This window comes from Conger conger, chromosome 14 (genome assembly GCF_963514075.1).
Source record: "Conger conger chromosome 14, fConCon1.1, whole genome shotgun sequence".
Taxonomy (NCBI): domain Eukaryota; kingdom Metazoa; phylum Chordata; class Actinopteri; order Anguilliformes; family Congridae; genus Conger; species Conger conger.
In genome coordinates this window covers 623,032-643,031 of record NC_083773.1, presented here as the reverse complement: position 1 = coordinate 643,031, position 20,000 = coordinate 623,032, and the positions used below count along the sequence as shown (strand labels likewise).

At 46.8% G+C, this 20,000-nt stretch overlaps 1 protein-coding gene across 2 annotated transcripts; it reads left to right on the top strand.

Moving 5' to 3' along the window:
- Window positions 1–3,448: 3,448 nt before the first annotated feature.
- Window positions 3,449–13,694, top strand: dyrk3 (dual specificity tyrosine phosphorylation regulated kinase 3). 2 transcript variants are annotated; one of them, XM_061218670.1, is made up of 4 exons: window positions 3,449–4,182; window positions 4,925–4,988; window positions 5,668–5,774; window positions 9,748–13,694. In XM_061218670.1, the coding sequence occupies exons 2-4, from the start codon at window positions 4,946–4,948 to the stop codon at window positions 11,311–11,313; spliced, it is 1,716 nt and encodes a 571-aa protein (XP_061074654.1). In that variant the 5' UTR covers window positions 3,449–4,182; window positions 4,925–4,945; the 3' UTR covers window positions 11,314–13,694. The 2 variants fall into 2 exon arrangements, with proteins under 2 accessions (XP_061074654.1, XP_061074653.1); XM_061218669.1 differs by having other exon boundaries at window positions 3,449–4,988.
- Window positions 13,695–20,000: the final 6,306 nt, after the last annotated feature.

Below are 20,000 nucleotides of genomic sequence, written 5' to 3'. Positions count from 1 at the left end.
CGATTGTCTTAAAGCACATGCTTTCCTGCTCTGGCTGACCCCTGCTGACCCCATCACCCTAGAGGCCTGGAGGACACATTACACCCCCTGAGCAGGAGTCCCAGCCTTAGCCAGTCAGCTATCAGAGCTCAGTCTGTCTGTGCCTTAGCTCTGTGTGACCTGGCACGACCGTGTACTGTACATACAAACTACAATCAGAGAACTACACAGCTCACAATCCCACTGAGAGAACTACACAACCCACAATTCCTCACACAACTACATAACCCACAATCCCACTCAGAGAACTACACAACCCACAATCCGATTCATAGAACTACAAAACCCACAGTCCCACTCGGATAACTACACAACCCACAATCCCTCGCACAACTACATAACCCACAATCCCACTCACACTACACAACCCCACAATCCCACTCAGAGAACTACACAACCCACAATCCCACTCAGAGAACTACACAACCCACAATCCCACTCAGCGAACTTCACAGCCCACACTCCCACTCAGCCAACCCCAGGCACTCCAAATCTGCCAGAATCCAGAGCAGGCAGGCCCCTCCCCTTTCTCTTTTGCACCTTTGAGGATCTAGCGTGTGAGTAAGTTATTTTTAATGCCCTCTCAGGGTGACAAGATATGGATAATCGTTGCTTTCCAGCAATCTGTTTTTTTTTAAATAAAATGTATATAAATGTAAAGCTGTAAAAAAAAAAATGAGAATGAAATAAAATGTCCTCCTTTTATACGAGTTTTGTTTTCCTTTCTGTAATATGATGGGTTGAGTTGCTTTGTCTTATGCTTTGATTTGAAAAAGTAAGCAAACCTGGACAGTCATTCTTTTTGTTTCACAGAGGGTTACTTCTGTTCATACAAGGGACTTTTCTCATCTACGAACATAATTACAGTTCATAATAACATGACTCTTTTACGAGAACATATAGTCAAAAAAGTATTGACGTATAGTCTTGTGTTATCTGTGATATTTGATTTTATCCTTCCTCCAGTGGAGTGCACATCTAAAAGGCAAGTTCGGTGGTTCGATCCCCGGTGTAGCCACAATAAGATCCGCACAGCTGTGGGGCGCTTGAGCAAGGGCCCTTAACCCTGCATTGCTCCAGGGGAGGATTGTCTCCTGCTTAGTCTAATCAACTGTACGTCGCTCTGGATAAGAGTGTCTGCCAAATGCCTTTAATGTAATGTGTTAGAGTGGAGTCTTAGGAGGACCCTTCACAGGCAGCTTCACCCCTGAGCCCTCCCATACCCTGGGTGACGTAATCGCCTAAGTTCTTGGAGTGTGGCTGCACAATTTGTAAAATAATGCACCATGTCAAAGTACATCATGTTCTCTGTTCAGAAAAGGAATCTGCAGCTGCACCGGCAGGCCTCGGCCAGCAGGGGGAGCTGTCTTCACAGTCACGTTCTCTCACTCACTCAACTCGCCTTCTCATCACACCAGATTGTCTAAAATTAAATGAGTTCTGACCAAATATAGATTTACTGTCAGTGGCACTACATTACCTGAAGTGTCTTATTACCTAAAATAATGTGTTTCTGTCAATTGTAGTTTTCCCATCTGTGTTACACGATCAGTTCACTCCGCTTGGCACACGCGCACATTTCCACTGTTGCGAGTCGAATCCCACGTTGGGTTTGTCATCTTTTCTATTTTTAAAAAGGACAAATCCACCCATTTATCATTCACTCAGTCACTCAAGATGAGTGACTCACACGGTGAAAAACTGAGCCAAACCCCCACAAACCACCACGTGGGCTGGGATTGCTTCATTTATCACGCTATCCCCTTCTCTCGATCATCTTTAAAGGTCTTTAAAAGTTCAGGGAATTTCAATCAAACAGGATCGATGATTATGATTTCCTTCTCCATGTTTCTAGAATTAATTTTCTAAACTCTCTGTGTGTCTCTGCCCTAACACTGGGTTGAGATAGCACCTGAATCAGGTGTCAAACTCGACACCTGGAACTCATCAGAGGTGAGCTCTTCCTTTAAAGAAGAATGCTCCGGAAGGTGTGCCTGTGGACGCTGTTTTTGGGTTAAATGTATGTCTGAAGGAGGGAAACCTGACTTTTCAATGAGACAGAAGAACAATCACTTTGCATGTACAGCCACAAGGTGGCACCAATGCAACTCAACGCGCCCTGCATTTAGGATAAACATGGGCTAAGAACATGTACGTACAAGGTAGGTGTCAATCAAAGTTCAGCTGAGCAGGCCTGCACAGGCAGTAGAAGTGTTTTTTTAGAGCAAGCTGGCAGAGGGTTTTCTTTTTGTTCAATTCTTAGCCCATACTTTTCAGGAAGCCCTGCTTGGAGAAGGTTTACCAGTAAAGATGCCCCTTTAAAAGCCCAATCTGAGGGGCATTCCAGGGTTCAGAGGCAAATCAGCATTAGCCATAAATGAGCATTAGCCATAATTCCCCAGGTAAATACAGATATTTCTTCCTCAGATCAGGAATTTAGCATTTTCATCAAACAGCCCCCCCCACCCGCCCCCCCATTACAAGGGACCCATTGTTTGCGCTGCTTTCTCAAGGAGACAGCCGTCAAGAGGTCAAACACAAACTTGTTTCAGGGAGTTATTTATAAAATTGAATATAAAAGGGATTCTCATTCCTTACAAAGATTAGCCTGCACTACTCTTTGACCTGGTGGCAGTGGGTGTGCAGTATACTTTCTCTGGGGTACAATCCAGCCTGAAATTACTAGCTACCAGCTGGTTCAAAACATAACTTGAGCTGATCAAACCATGTTAAGTATGGAGCTGGTCTGAACTGGTCAACCAGTTACCAGCTGTTTCAAAACCTAGTGCGAGTTGTTTTTTTTCCAGCAGGGTTACCTTGTGGTTCTCCTTAAGTACACACAAACACACACCAGCAAGATCGCTCTGTACTCAAACTAAAGAGGAATCTGACAGCACTGAATCGTGTTAAGGGTGAATTTAACACAGGTCACACAAAGGGTGTGGTTGTTTTATCAACAGGAAAGCAGCATTGAGCTCAGTACCTGCCAAACATTATACAGACATCTATTGCCTGTGACGTTTTCTTTAATTCCACAGAACATTTTTAATTGCACTGAGAGTTTCATCAAATCTTTCTTCTTTCAAAACTGAAGTAACAATGAACTCTGAACTGAATGTTTACTGAATGAGGTTTGGCCTGTTGACACCACACAGCTATTGAGTACGAAAACAAAATGCTTCGTGTCATGCCAATGAGATATTGTTACTATTACTCTAAACCATTCTATTAATGGTGTTCGTCTGTTACCTTTACAATCTTACGTTAGCAACTGTAATAATACACTCTCCAAAACATAAACACTGAATTCCACAGTACTTGGTAACTCGTCGTAGTGCGCATGTGTAAAGAGCCGCAGAACAGCTTCAGTTCCGGTCATAATATTACTCATCTTCCTCCGGGGGTGCTACTGCGCGAGCTGAGCTAGACTGGCAGACAGATCTACCTATCAGGCCAATATTTATTTTAAAACGGGGCTTCTCCTTTGGAAATCCCACCGCCTCTCCTGCATCTGCCTATCAGGAGAAGTAGTCCCCAAACGTGCTCACTCTTGTGTTTTTGTTTGATCACTGGACGTGGAGTGGCAGACGCTCTTCGCAACGAACGGCTGGCACGCATCGAGGTTTGCAACCCAACCGATGTGCCTGCTGAGACGGAATAAATAACCGGGAGATAAACTGATAAAACATCTGATCCAAACGGACGCTTAGGGGCTGGACGTTTGCAGAGCAATGTACTGAGCTTGGACTGTTTTTCGTGCCCGAGGAACCACACTTTTTGTGCAGTGTCCGGGAGAGGACCGCACTTGGGTTTCACTACCCATCAAGGAACATTTGGCTAGTGCAGGAAAAAGGCGAGAGGAATCCCGAGAAATCATCGTTCTCGACCCTCTTCCTTGTGGGGATGGTTCTTCAGACAGAAACAAAAAGGCATCTGAGAAATTCGAGGAGCGTTGGAGGCAGACATCAGTGCAAACCTTGTACTCGAACTATTTTTACCAGAAGTGCTGTTCCTGTGGACGGGTGTTTTTGTGTTTGCAGTTGACCGTTCCTGGAACTTTTAGCAGGCTGGCTGTCTGCTAGCTAGCGGTCGAGAGGAGAGACGAGGACAACTGATTGTGGGGGGAAATCCCGAACTAGCTAGGTAGTTGATGGAAAAATAAACATATAGGGCATTTTTTCTCAGTAGCTAGATTGTTATAACCTTCACTAGCTTTTTCGCTACGTTTTTCTTAAAAGTATTTTTCACAACTTTGCACATGAATTGAGCCCTTTGGTTTTGATGCGTTTAGAGCCTATGCTATCTCACGTTTCATATCGACCTGCTTCTTTCATATTCGCTATGCACACTGCACATCTATATGTTTGTTTAACTTAACAAATTGTAACGTTATCGAACGGTGATTCTGACCACCTTTTATTTCTAGAGACATTGACTATGTGTCAAGATATTGCTTAAGTGGATAGCTGTCTTCCGTGCATTTGAATGATCAGAATTTGGTCCTTTATTTCGTTAGCCAGCTAGGTACACTACACACTGCATGTTGATAAATGAAATGGCTAGCTAAGTTACATAGATGGTTGGTTACACATTGGGACACATAACGTCACACACAGCCACCTCACTGAATTTAGCGTGCTACTGTATGTTACAGTATTTATGTAGTTAAGAAGCTAACAGACTCACAAGACAAGTGGAAATAGCGTGTCTGGTTCTGGTAACCGGATAAGAATGCGGTTCTGGTCCGTTCGTGTGTTCACGGCTAATCAGAACTGCTACAGTCGAATTACTGACTTAGCTACGGGGCTAGCTAATATTATTTTTTTTGTCGTGAAAGTATTTTTCTACAAGTTTTTTTAATTTTACATTTGTATGGTGGCGTCAGTCTCAAGTTGGGTCGGCAGTCATGATGATATTGAGCAGGAAACCGGATGGTCCCATCACGGCAGGTAAATTCTCATTTCAAGTTTGGGATATTATTGGTTTAATCAGTGAAATTCATGTCCGCTGTTATTTATTGATTTGTCCACTAATGTATGAAGATAATTGTCCAACTTGTGTGATATGAAGTTACGTTCGCGTCTTCTGGCTTCGAAACCTACCGGCCCGTTACCATGTATTATTTTGTGGTTCATATTATTATATGTTGGAAAAACGCCTCCGGATCCAGATGAAACTGTTATCTGCCTACTGAGGTTTGAGTAGGAGGAGAGATGGTAGGACGCACCATGGAAACCGGTGGCATTTTAAAGGACTCGTAAGAGTCAGAACAGGTTAATGGGTGTCTTGCAGGCTCGGTACATCCCCAAAGGAGTACCTGTTGGTAAGGATGTGACCAAACGCAGCCCTTATGCACCTGTGTTGCCAGGTCTAAAAGGAATTCAAATCTCTCAAAGGCTCTTTCTCAGTGGTTTCCATGCACCAGTCATCAGAAAGATTTATTCGGCTAAGAGGCAGCCACAAGGCTAGAGGCTGGTGAGGCGGAAACCAACGGATTAATAAAATTATGTGATAAATTAGCACATCCTTGATCAGAGGTTTATGGGTTTTGCTACGTTCAAGGAGAACAGAATTGTATTCATTTTTACTAATTCCAATTCTTCACTTTTGTTTGCGTTTGTCCCGCAGTTCGCCAGGGGGACGGCCTGTATGATTCCTACATGCGAACGGATCACGTCTTGAAGGGAGACGGGGACACCAATGCGCACAACCAATCTACTCTACCCAAGCACAACGTAAGTCTCTCCGGTGCTTTACAATAGACTTCACATTTCATTGTTTATAGGGAAACTCGGGTTATGTAAATTTAATATCGCTTAGTAACCACAATTCAACACAAGTTGGGCTGCTTCCGTGACTGCTATTGGTATTTGAATTTGTAATCGGGTGGATGATTGCATTATCAACTCCTTTGGCCAGACGTTTGAAGTCTATCCGCCTTGTTTCTTCTTTGTCGTCTTTAAAAGAATTACATTTCCTCCATGCAGTTATTTTCATCATCCTGCCCTGGCACTGCTCTAACACACACACACACACACACACACACACAAGCTGCGATAACAGTCACTAATCACACACGAATTGAAAAGGACATTGTTTTTTGCAGTGCCATTAATTAGCGCCCCACTGTGCTAGCCTGGTCTCCCAGCTCCGAGTGTGAGGATAGTGTGTGTGTGTGTGTGTGTGTGTGTCTGTGTGTCTGTGTGTGTGGCCGTGCACACACTCCCAGTCAGTACACATATGGTAACGGAAAGAGTAATGAAATCAACAGCATGCTTGACAAATCTTCCCTGCTATGCTGCCAGTGGCTTCTATTTTTATGCTGCAGGAATTTTAACGGCTGCAGTTAGACACATTTACCGCCTGATTTGAGTCGTTTGGCTGAAAAGGGGTTTTATTACTTCACTGGAGTTGCGCAAAGTGGTGAAATCGGCTTGTAGGAGCGGCTAAGTGTGTTTCCACTCCCTGGATATCTACTCACCTGCATGGAGGTTTACCTGCAGGCCTGTGCACATATTGAGCATTATCTCTGGCTTATACTGTCCATGGAATTCTGTCTCACAAACCTACTTTCATTATGGCTACATTTTTGTTTTGCCCGTTACACTGCAATGCAGTACACCACATTACAATACAATACATTACATTACACTACAATACAACACACCACATTACAATACAATACATTACACTACAATACAACACACCTCATTACAATACAATACGTTACATTACATTACACTACAATACAACACACCACACCACAATACAATACATTACATTACATTACACTACAATACAACACACCACATTACAATACAATACATTACATTACACTACAATACAACACACCACATTACAATACAATACATTACATTACACTACAATACAACACCACATTACAATACAATACATTACATTACACTACAATACAACACACCACATTACAATACAATACGTTACATTCCACTACAATACAACACACCACATTACAATACAATGCATTACATTACACTGCAATACAATACACCACATTACAATACAATACACTACATTACACTAGATTACGATACACTACATTACACTAGATTACATTACACTACATTATACTACAATACACTACATCACATTACAATACAATACACTACATTTCAATACATTACAAGAAACAAGATTATGTACATTACATGCAGTGCATTACAACACATTATATACTTTAAATAACACTCCTCAGTGTTTGACTCCAGCCTGAGGAATTGTTATCCACTAGGCACCTCCATGGCAGTCGGGTTACTTGAGGCTAAACCAGTCCTGGGTGTGTAATGTCCGTATTTACATAACGTCTGAAGGTGTGCAAACTCTAAACATGTAAATAAAGTAAAGAGGTTGATGTGTAATCACACCGATGTGATGTTTGTTTCCCGCACACTCGTCTCGCGTGGTGTCTGCTGGCTGATTGGTCAGCGAAACACGGTGTGTGGATTGGAGCAGCAGTGCTGTGTGTGGATTGGCTGCACTGGGGGGACCGTTTGTCTCTTTCAGTTAGTTGTTTTACAAACTGCCAATTATAACTGCTTACCACAAGAGCCCCTGCACGAGGAGCATTCAAACTTCATTTTCTCAACGAAATAAAATACTGCCATTTCTGACGTGGAGCGCGGTGAACAGACTGCTTAGCCGTTAGCCCTTTTTACAGTTAATCTTCTTTATTTCGCGTTGGCTGCAGCCCACGTTTAGCTCTTTCTCAAGTGTGAGAATGTGCTTGTGCCGTTGGTCTTTTCTTTTATAAATGTCAGGTGGTAGCCGATATGGAATAAAGAGTAATTAACAACGGGTCTGCGTTTGCCGCTTTTTATCGCATTCCACTCGACTAGCACCAATTATGAAATGACTAGGCCTATAATAGAAACAGTATTGGGTAGATAATATTATTTTCCATAATATTAAAAACCCTCCATTTTGCTTATATATGAAAGAACTACTTCATTTGAACCCAAATGACAATTAACCAGTCATTGCTTAATTAGGACCGGTGATTCATTCGGTCGATTCCAGAGATATTACAGTTTCTCTCGTTGCCATGCCGATTCCGGAGCCGTTACAGTGCGTCTCTGTCGTTGCTGTGCATCTCTCCCGCTATTTTTGGGCCGGTCTCGCATGTCTGCTGCTATTCCGGTGCGGGCATGGAAACTCGCTCCCGCTGTGATGCTGTTTTTAACCGCTACTCTTCCCGAAATGTAACCCCTCTCGCTGTCGGCTGCTTCTTATTTAGTGTGTCTGTCGCGAGGGGAGGTGGGATGAGATACTGTACTGGGCTGTCGTTGTGTGCGCGCCAACGGCCAAACAGAAGCCAAGAGGCTGGGAGGGAGCTCTCTTCAAACGGATAACTGGCACATCTGTTTATTTTATTTAACCTTTATTTAACCAGGAAAAACCCAGTGAGATGCAGAGTCTTTTTTGCAAGGGTGACCTGGCCATGAGGGCATCGGTGAACATTAAAACAATTACACGACATTACAATTACATTACAGCATTAAATATACAACCACATACCATCAGTTAACCGATACAGTCTACCGGAAACATCTACTCTCCTCCTGCACTGCGTTTTTAAGTAAATAATGAAATGTAGTGTAGCATATTATTTCTCTTGGTTTAGTTTGATCCAGCCGGTAAACGGATTGGGTGCTCCAACGCCCTGGCACACGACTACTGCTGAAGTGCAGCACAGTGCTCTGAGCTCACGCTATTCTCCGTCTTTCTGGGCTTGTTCCTCTGGTTTCTCCTTCGCTGACTCTCTTAGTAAGCAGCAGATAAGGTCCCAGCCTCACCTTTACCGTGACCTGACTGCTTCCCACCGTGGGGGAGCTGCTTCCTGAAGTGTCAACACTATCACATACATGATCCCGGTGTCTAATATTGGCTGTACGGTGTCTACGCAAGACATGGAAATGCACCTGGCATTCCGTGGAGCAGCTTGAGGTGTCTGACAGTAGCACTGCAAGTCTATAGATGGAACAAAGTGCCATCAGGTATTGAAGTGGCTGTATTGATGCTAATTTTGCATAGCTTTACTTATCTGTTTCTTTCCTTGATGAACACACCCAGACTGGCCTTTAATGATGGGTGTGGTTTGAATGGAGGCTAAGCCTGAAGCTGACAGGCACAGTATTGAGCACCCTGACCTGATTGTTACGCAGTTACAGCGGTCTTCCGTACAAATCTGTTCTTTTAGCCCATAACAGTTTTGAGGTCCTTTCCCCCCCCCCCTTGTAGTGAAGTTGGACCAAAACAAATCTCTAGAGAAGAGGAGTCCATTGTTCTCAAGACTGAGAACAATGGAACTGCAGATGTTTTATCCTTCCTGTTTGTTTGGGTTCGATGTTTTTGTCATTGGCGGCAGGACCGTCATCCCTTTCTAATGAATGTCAGGTTAGGTGTACAGGTGTGCTCATGTCAGGTTAGGTGTACAGGTATGCTCATGTCAGGTTAGGTGTACAGGTGTGCTCTTGTCAGGGTATGTGTGTTCATGTCAGGTGAGGTGTGCTCCTGCTGTTTCCCTTGAGCAAGGCACTGGCCTCAGAACTGGAGTCCCCGGGCACTGCACTGTGGTGCCCACTGCTCCTAAGTAACTAGGATGGGTCACATGCAGAGGACACATGACCCCACAGGTTTTAAATGAAGTGTGTCTCATTTAATCTCTTGCAGGGTGGAAACAAGCTGGCGATGAAGGACCAGCAGCCGGGGGCGGTGCGGGGCAGCCAGGTGATGAAGGTGCGGTACCTGTACGAGGACTCGTCCAAGGCGAAGGCCAACGTCCCCGCCAAAGCCCCGCCCCCTCTCTCCAAGGAGCGGAGCCTCGACAGCACCAGCTCGGGGAAGTCCGGGGAGAGCGCGGAGCGGGCGGGGCGGGTGGACCCGCTCACCCCCGAGGAGGCGCTGAAGCTGCACCGGCAGCAGCTGACCGCCCTGGAGCAGCAGGAGATCCTCGGCTACCCCGAGGTCTACTTCCTGGGCCCCAACGCCAAGAAGAGGCCCGCCGCGGCCAACGCCGGCTCCAACAACAACAACAACAACAACGGCTTCGACGACGACCAGGGGGGCTACATCCACGTGCCGCACGACCACCTGGCCTACCGCTACGAGTTCCTCAAGGTCATCGGCAAGGGCAGCTTCGGCCAGGTGGCCAAGGTGTACGACCACAAGACGCGGCAGCACCTGGCGCTGAAGATGGTGCGCAACGAGAAGCGCTTCCACCGGCAGGCGGCCGAGGAGATCCGCATCCTGGAGCACCTGCGCAAGCAGGACAAGACGGGCGCCATGAACGTGGTGCACATGCTGGAGCACTTCACCTTCCGCAGCCACATCTGCATGACCTTCGAGCTGCTCAGCATGAACCTGTACGAGCTCATCAAGAGGAACAAGTTCCAGGGCTTCAGCCTGCCGCTGGTGCGCAAGTTCGCCCTGTCCATCCTGCAGTGCCTGGACTCGCTGCACAAGAGCCGCATCATCCACTGCGACCTGAAGCCCGAGAACATCCTGCTGAAGCAGCAGGGCCGCAGCGGCATCAAGGTCATCGACTTCGGCTCCAGCTGCTACGAGCACCAGCGCGTCTACACCTACATCCAGTCGCGCTTCTACCGGGCGCCCGAGGTCATCCTGGGGTCGCGCTACGGCATGCCCATCGACATGTGGAGCCTGGGCTGCATCCTGGCGGAGCTGCTGACCGGCTACCCGCTGTTCCCCGGGGAGGACGAGGGCGACCAGCTGGCCTGCGTCATGGAGCTCCTGGGCGCCCCGCCGCAGAGGCTCCTGGAGCAGTCCAAGCGGGCCAAGAACTTTGTCAGCTCCAAGGGCCACCCGCGGTACTGCACGGCCACCAGCCTGGGCAACGGGACGGTGGTGCTGAACGGGGGCCGGTCCCGCCGGGGGAAGCTGCGCGGGCCGCCCGGCAGCAAGGAGTGGGTGTCGGCGCTGAAGGGCTGCGATGACCTCACCTTCCTGGACTTCCTGAAGAAGTGCCTGGTGTGGGACCCCGCGGCCCGGCTCACCCCCGCCCAGGCCCTGCGCCACCCCTGGCTCTTTAAGAGGCTGCCCAAGCCTGCCCTGGGGGCGGCGCGCCGCGGCGCGGACCACAGCGCCTCCTTCCCCAGCATCATGTCCAAACTGCCCCCCTCCGGGCCGCCCAATCACAAGCTGCGGACCTCCATGATGGGCGGGGACTCTGGGGGGGGCATCCCACTGCGCACCGTGCTGCCCAAGCTGGTCTCCTAGGATACCGACGGACTGTCGGACGGACGATCGCTTCTTTATTTTTCTTTTTTAATGACGTTTGGGGAGGGACTCCCCGAGGGTTTCACTGGCGTGGGCGAGAGGCGCTGAAATAGCCCCCTGGAGGTTTTTATATATCTAGCCGTTTTCACGATCAGCTGGTTTTTCTGATAGCCTTTGTAAAGGTGGTTGTTTTTAGGCTTTTTTAACACGTCTGAGGCGTGGTGTTGGAGCGGCGTGTGAGCGGCGTGAATCCGCTGTTCTCACAGAAGAGCGTGGTTCTGAAGCGCTTCTCACAGCCGCACTGCTCGAAGGGCTCTAGACTGCTGTAATCAGCAGAATTTAAAAACTCGCTAATCCTAGATGATTGAAATTGTTTTTAAATAGCAATATTGATAATGATTTTTGTAATAATAATGCTTGACAAGCTTATTTGTGTCATAGTTGAAGCCCTATTGCTGTGAGAATGAATTCTTGGTCGTAGGATGGCTTCATAAAAACCCACACAAACGCACACAAAATTGAGACTGTTTTTATTACCTAATCATGGCGAGTAGACCACGTCCGTTAGACGTGGGAAGAAGTGTTCCCTCTTTGTTTTATTTTTCCTTTTCTAAACTTGCATGAAGGGCTTGGAACCTTGTGTTGTGTGGCTCACCAGGAAGGCGTGACTGAAGAGGCCGTCTCTCCGCGAGACGTCCGCTTGGCCGGAATGTCGTACTGAAGGAATTTGCGTTCAGAATATACAGTTTGGCACAAATAATAAACGTGTTTAGTGTGAGAGATCACGGCGTGCAATTCAGCAGCTGCTGTCCGTTATTGGTCGCCATGGTGACCCCTGCGGACCACGCCCACCGCAGGTGCGAGGGTGCGATTGGATGGCTGTTTCACAGGTGCTGTAGGTATGCAGGTAATATGCATTGGGGGCCATTTTAAAAGTACAGCTCAGGTTAACTGCGCTCAGGGATTCGGACATGTGTCAGATTGTCACTCTCTTTTATTTATCAATTTTCATAATTTAAAGAGCGATAGTGTTCACATATGGCAATAGCAAACATGATTGTAGTTGTGGGGGAGTGACACTGTCATTGATCTGGCTTGTAGGCATGGTTGGCATGGCGATTGATCAATAACCAGTTTCAACCAGACAGTCAATCATTTCAGCTAAAGTGAGAATAGATGGCAGGAAGAATGCTCTCTCGGGTAAAAATCTAGGCAATCTATTTTCTTCCATTTACAAAATGTAATGAAGTGATATATATGTAATACAGTGATGAGGGTAGAACTGCAGGGCTTCACATTTTTGGTGCTTGTTGATGATGCAGGAGTTGGCATGGGAACATTCCCCTGGAGAACCCATACAGACGGAACCCGTAGAGAACCCTGGGGGTTTTGGGTTTTGTGCATCCTGAACCGAAAACAAACCCTCATTATTTCTTTTTATAAGCTGTAATTAACCCAGGACCAGAACTTCCTCCTCTGCCTCTAAACTCCCTTAAACTCCAGCTGAGATGTAATTACTGGGTTTCTGATTAGGGACGTGTGAATCTGGGTAATAACTGTATTTATAGTGGCAATATTTTAGCAGTAAAAACGAACCACTTCAATCAGGCTTGAGGACATGCAGAATGAAATAAACGATAAGCAGGAGTGTCCTGTGTAATGATGTCAGGGAGATTTTCCCCATCCCTCCATCCCTCCATCCCTCCCACGGGGACTGTTTCCTCTCCGACAGTGAGACGGGACTGTATGAAGGGCCGGGGGGGCTGGACCCCCTAAAAACACCCCGTGACCCTGTGACCCCCCCCCCCCCACAGCCTGCCTGTGTCACGGGGTCACAGGGTCACGGGGCTGTGTCATTTCCCTGCTCACGCTGTATTCTGCAGCCCGTTAATCTCAGTGTTCGCTGGGTAAACACTGCTGCTCGTGTCATTATGTGGTCACTATTTTCATTTCACAGGGAAGCACTCTGTAACAGACTGTAAAATCCTCTCATATTACTTCACAGGTTTGTATTTACCCAGTGAATATTAGGTAACTAACAGGCTGTTACCATAACCCCCCTCCCCTCCGTGGGGCCTGTAGCTGTGTGCCCTCCCTCTTACACACCTGACCAGTCTGAGGACGGCGTGTTTGTGTTTCGTCTTTCAGAAAACCACAAACAGTTTTAACTGAAGGAAAGTGAGAGAAAACGTAACATGAAGCTGTGATGACACTTTTTTTTTTTTTCAGTTTTTCTGAGGGTTGGTGATGTGTTAATAGCATGTAAATCACATGTAAAAGAGAAGTGTGAACATTTGCATAATCATGAGGCCTGTATAAGAAATTAGCTTGTGTTAGTTTCTTTTTTTTAAAGAAAATAATAAAAGAAATATTAACTGAAATATGTTGTGCTTGTACATTTTTCATTGCTTGTAATATGTAGGCGTGTAAGACACATACATGTTTGACAGGTGAGGTGATTGATGTTTGAAAAGGGCTGAATGAATGTGTGCAGGGACCTTTATTTATTTATTTATTTATGTATTGGCTCATGTCAGGCAGGTCACTTCAGAGTAGAGTTTCCCAGGGCATCCCCAAACTCACGTATGTCTTGCTCTCCGCCCAGTTTGGAATGCAGAGCTGCTGTCCAGTGGAAAACGGGCACTCCTTCCTTGCCCTTTGACCTTTGACTCCGCGCGTGTGTCAGCTCAGCACTTAGACCTGCTCTGGGTCGTGCCCCTGCTAGTCGCAGTTGCATGCTGGGAATCTACTCCTGTCAGCAGCCCTTCTCCATGCATTTGATGGGTTAATAATTTATATATATAGGAGTGTTTATAGTATAGCATATAATATTATAAAGGTACAATAGGTAAACATTGTTACAAGACCATTGTAAATCCCTTCTTATCATTGAAAAGGCTCACTGACATGTTGACTCACCCTCTGCTGAATTTATAGTCCTTAAATTCGGGTTTCAAAATATACAGTTGATGGCCTGACACTCTGTGACAAAACCTTGTATGACTGTACAATAATTCAAGCTGAAAATTGGTTGAAAATTGGTTCTAATTGCCACAGCCAATGGCCCTGTTCCTGGAGATCTACCATCCTGTAGGTTTTCACTCCAACCCTGACAAAGCACACCTCATTCAGCAGCTAGAGCAGGGCTGTCCAACCCTGTTCCAGAATTTTCTAGTCTTGCGTGGGAGGTATTAATTCTGTCATCCAAGACAAATTCATATTCATGTTCACGCCTCCAAACACATCTGCACCCCCCAGAGAGAGGGGGGGGGGGGGCTGTCACTGTTCAACCAGTCCCGGGACATAACTTCAAAAAGATATTCAGCAGGATCGGGTTTTAAACAGGATTGTGTGTTATAGTGTTCATTACATTACACTACATTACATTACAGGCATTTAGCAGACACTCTTATCCAGAGCGACGTATAACGAAGTGCAGATCGAACACAGGGACAAGTGTGATGAGGACCCTAGAGGACAGAGGACTTGGTGTTAAGATGTTAAAACTTGAGAGTTAAACAGGGCCTTTGATATTATTTTTGATGGTTATGTTTGAGTCAGAATGGACGTCATTGCGGATAATTTAGTCATAGAAGCTTCTCACTCAGAGTGAAAACTGAGAGGTTTGGGAGACTGTTCCCCATGAAGTGGCATAATGTTGACCAATCATGAGCAGAGGAGAAACCTACCAATCATATGCAGGGCGATGTGTCGAATGAAGCCCCACCCAGTAACCCCTCCTGCCATGTTGCTATGGAAATAACTTGCAAGCTGAGACAGAATTGTGAATGTGTGTGTCAGTATGGTGTTTGTGTGTGAATGTGTGTGTGTCTGCATGTGTATGCATGCATGTGTTTTTGCATATGTGTGTGTACAGCATCCAGTATTTCAACATGTGTGCGTGTACATGTGTGTGTGAGTGTGTGTGTGTGTGTGTGAGTGCGTGTGTGTATGTATGTGTGTGCGTGTGCGTATGTGTGTGCGTGTATGTGTGTGCGCGAGTGTGCGTGTGTATGTGTGTGCGTGTGTGTGCGTGTATGTGTGTGTGCGTGTGTGTATGTATGTGTGTGTGTGTGTGTGTGCGTGCGCGTGTATGTGTGAGTGAGTGTGTGCGCGTGTGTGTGCGTGTGTATGTGTGTGCGTGTGTGTATATGTGGGCGTGTATGTGTGCGTGTGTATGTGTATGTATGTGTGTGCGTGTGTGTATGTGCGAGTGTGTGTGTGTGTGCGCGTGTGTGTGTGTGTGTGTGAGTGTGTGTGTGTGCGTGCGTGTGTATGTGTGTATGTGTGTGCGTGTGTGTGTATGTATGTATGTGTGTGCGTGTGTGTAAGTGCGTGTGTGTGTGCGTGTATGTGTATGTGTGTGTGTGTGTGTGTGTGTGTGTGTGAGTGTGTGTGTGTGTGTGTGTAGTAATTATGTACATCAGCTTCCATCATCAGATCCCGTCCTCCTCGTTGAAACGTCAGCAGCCTGTCCTCGTGCTCCTGTTCGTGCTCCTGCTCGTCACATGATCACATGAACCGATCGCCAACTTCCTATTTACAGGCGACATCAGCGACAGTGAGGCAGAGAGACACGTTCTCAGGTTTCACGCAGAAATAGAAGAGTGACACACACAGGGAGGAGAGGAGGTGGAGCGAGTGATGAAGGAGGGATGGGGGGAACAAGAGAAGACGAAGACGCTGTAGTTATTTCTGACCCAGGCCTGGAATAGCTGCCGTTAGTCACTGTAATATTTATCATCTCTCACAGCGGAGAAGAAGGCCTTCTGGACGCCGGCCATGTTGGTCAGCGCTAAAGCCTCCTGCAGGACTTTCCTGCTGTCCATAAAGTGATCATTTATTTATTTCAGTGTAGGGTGGTGTCTGTTATACTTCATACATTTTATTAGAGTAGAGAACACTGACACACCTTTTGCTTTTATGTACAGTATATGTGTCTAACTGTCAGGTGAGGTAAAAACACACACACAGTGCAAACACAGTTCTTCTCTGGCAGTGCAGCGATATGTGAGTTTTTGGTTTGGTATTGAGGTAAAGCTTGGTTTGGTGTTGAGGTTGAGCTTGGTTTGGTGTTGAGGTAGAGCTTGGTTTGGTGTTGAGGTTGAGTTTGGTTTGGTGTTGAGGTTGAGCTTGGTTTGGTGTTGAGGTAGAGCTTGGTTTGGTGTTGAGGTAGAGCTTGGTTTGGTGTTGAGGTAAAGCTTGGTTTGGTGTTGAGGTTGAGCTTGGTTTGGTGTTGAGGTAGAGCTTGGTTTGGTGTTGAGGTTGAGTTTGGTTTGGTGTTGAGGTTGAGCTTGGTTTGGTGTTGAGGTAGAGCTTGGTTTGGTGTTGAGGTAGAGCTTGGTTTGGTGTTGAGGTAAAGCTTGGTTTGGTGTTGAGGTAGAGCTTAGTCTGTTGTTGAGGTAGAGCTTGGTTTGGTGTTGAGGTAAACGGCAACCTGACCAAGGTTGTTTAACACGGCAAGGTGTTAAACACCTGGAGGGGGAGTCTCAAAGGCCCGACAACGCCTGTTGCCGGGCGCTGCTGTTGCTAGGTAAACAGGTTATTTCTGGACGGCATCAGGTTTCAAACTCAAACCCCTTCGTGGTAGTGTTGTGGGGAGGGTTGTTAGGCAGGGAGATGAGCAGAGACAACCACATCACCTGGGCTGGCATGACCCAGTCTGACCGGGTTCTGTCTGTGAGCCAGTCTGACCGGGTTCTGTCTGTGAGCCAGTCTGACCGGGTTCTGTCTGTGAGCCAGTCTGACCGGGTTCTGTCTGTGACTCAGTCTGACCGGGTTCTGTCTGTGAGCCAGTCTGAACGGGTTCTGTCTGTGAGCCAGTCTGACCGGGTTCTGTCTGTGAGCCAGTCTGACCGGGTTCTGTCTGTGACCCAGTCTGACCGGGTTCTGTCTGTGAGCCAGTCTGACCGGGTTCTGTCTGTGAGCCAGTCTGACCGGGTTCTGTCTGTGTGGACTCAGCTGTACCCTTTTCTTAGATTAATTACTGTACCTTTTCAGATTACAGTAATTACTTTCTTTCTTACTGGCGAGCTCCAGTTCCTCTCTCATCCCATTGGTGTCAAAAATCCTTTATCTCCTTTTTTGGGAGATGCAGAAATAGAAACCTTTGTGTGCCGTCTAATAAAATAAGTTGTTTTTCCACGTTTCCTTTAAAGTGACCTTTTGAGGTTTTTTGGCAATGTAAACATGTCTCTTTGACACTGCATAATTTATGAACAATATGAAGCGGGAATAGTATCTCTCTCTCTTTCCCTCTCCCTCTCTCTGTCACACCCACACACACACACACACACACCAGGGAAACAGCTGTTGAAAGGTTGTTGTTAGAAATGCGATGGGAATGTCAACACAACAGGTCTGGAGTTTCCCTGCTGAAACGGGAAGTAGGATTATGGACTTTCACCGGAATATGATATCCGATAACCACATGGTTACCACTGAGAGGGATAGACTGAATGGTTATGAAATCACTGTAATTAGCTGATCTTACGGTGTGTGTCAGTACACCAGACTGTATCACTGTAATTAGCTGACCTTACGGTGTGTGTCAGTACACCACCAGGCTACTGACCATTCTGCTCTGGGGAAGGGCAGTCCCTCCATCTTTACTATGACTGGACAGCCTGCAGGCCCAGACACAGCGAGATTCCTGGTGTGGGATTCCTGGTGTGGGATTCCTCCTGAGCCGTGGGCACGGACATGCCTTACGGGATGGGACAGGATGGCCAGCGCTCCCGTTTTCCACTGCTGGTCCCGTCTGGAATGTGGGGAGTTTCAGGAACCCGCAGGGTGGGGTGGGGTGGGTCTGCCAGCTGCTGGTGGGTGTGATGGAGGAGCAGCTGGGGCCCCAAATCTGCCCCCGTATCTAAAACCCCGGGAGCAAAGGACACAATCTACACTGTTCTAGTGGCCTGGCAATCTGGCACTGAGAGACGTTTTTGACACAAACAGACTATTTTAGCTCAGGGCTCACCTGGATATAGCCTGGGCACATTTTAGTGAGAAACCTTTTGATTCTCCACCAGGTACAGCCAGGCTTCCACTCGGCTAGACAGGCCCAGAGAGGTTGAGGGGAAAAGCGAGCCATCCTCCTGCAGATGGACTTCCCCTCCGTCTGTCCTGACCCCGGAGGCCCTGGGACAGGCCAACACACCCATTACAGACCAACACACCCAATACAGACCAACACACCCATTACAGACCAACACACCCATTACAGACCAACACACCCAATACAGACCAACACACCCATTACAGACCAACACACCCATTACAGACCAACACACCCAATACAGACCAACACACCCATTACAGACCAACACACCCATTACAGACCAACACACCCAATACAGACCAACACACCCATTACAGACCAACACACCCATTACAGACCAACACACCCAATACAGACCAACACACCCATTACAGACCAACACACCCATTACAGACCAACACACCCAATACAGACCAACACACCCAATACAGACCAACACACCCATTACAGACCAACACACCCAATACAGACCAACACACCCAATACAGACCAACACACCCATTACAGACCAACACACCCATTACAGACCAACACACCCAATACAGACCAACACACCCATTACAGACCAACACACCCATTACAGACCAACACACCCAATACAGACCAACACACCCATTACAGACCAACACACCCAATACAGGACAACACACCCATTACAGACCAACACACCCAATACAGACCAACACACCCATTACAGACCAACACACCCAATACAGACCAACACACCCATTACAGACCAACACACCCAATACAGACCAACACACCCAATACAGACCAACACACCCAATACAGACCAACACACCCATTACAGACCAACACACCCAATACAGACCAACACACCCATTACAGACCAACACACCCAATACAGACCAACACACCCATTACAGACCAACTGCTATATTCACTGAAGGTTTCATGGTCTCTTCAACACAAGTGTCCTTCTGGCACCAAATCCGATGGCTAAAACATTGTCCTCCATTCACTTCTAGTATCAGTACTTATGACTACTGAGGGAAACACAAAGAGGTCTAAACTAGGCCCCTCAGATACTAGCGGTCCAGTGATCTCTAAGAGGCAGTAATGTAATCATAAATGGCTACTCTGGCTGACAAATTCAGGCAGAAACCACAGTAGGAAATAAATACTGAAATATGATTATTGGGGTATTTTCCTCAAATACCCCAAGCCAGCCAGGCAGTGAGGGTTATACACTCAGTGAACACTTTATTAGGTATTTATTAGACTTATTTTTTAGACTTCTACTGCTGTTGCCTATCCACTTAGAGTTATGATGTGTTGTGTGTTCAGAGATGCTCTTCTGTACACCAGTGTTGTAATGTGTGGTTATTTGCGTTACAGTAACAGAAACACTGTTTTAGACTGGGAACCCCCTCATACACCCCCAGACCCTGCCGAGTTTCAGAAACACTGTTTTAGATTCAGGCTGGAGTCCATGGGGACTGGATAGGTCATCTCCGCACAGTGGAAACTCAGAGGGGCATCTGGGAGTCGGGGGTATTTGTGTTTGAGCCTAATTGCCCCGGAGAGCAGTTAATTCCTCCAGGTGGTGACACCTGCCCTGGACAGGGGAGCGGGGTGTCTGTGCCGACGTTAGCGTGTTATTCCTGCC

Excerpts from the sequence above, each read along its gene's own strand:
- dyrk3 (XM_061218670.1), top strand. The coding sequence starts at position 4,946 with ATGATGATATTGAGCAGGAAACCGGATGGTCCCATCACGGCAG. Across the intron at positions 4,989-5,667 it reads GGATGGTCCCATCACGGCAG|TTCGCCAGGGGGACGGCCTG; the intron begins GTAAATTCTCAT and ends TTTGTCCCGCAG. Across the intron at positions 5,775-9,747 it reads CTACTCTACCCAAGCACAAC|GGTGGAAACAAGCTGGCGAT; the intron begins GTAAGTCTCTCC and ends AATCTCTTGCAG.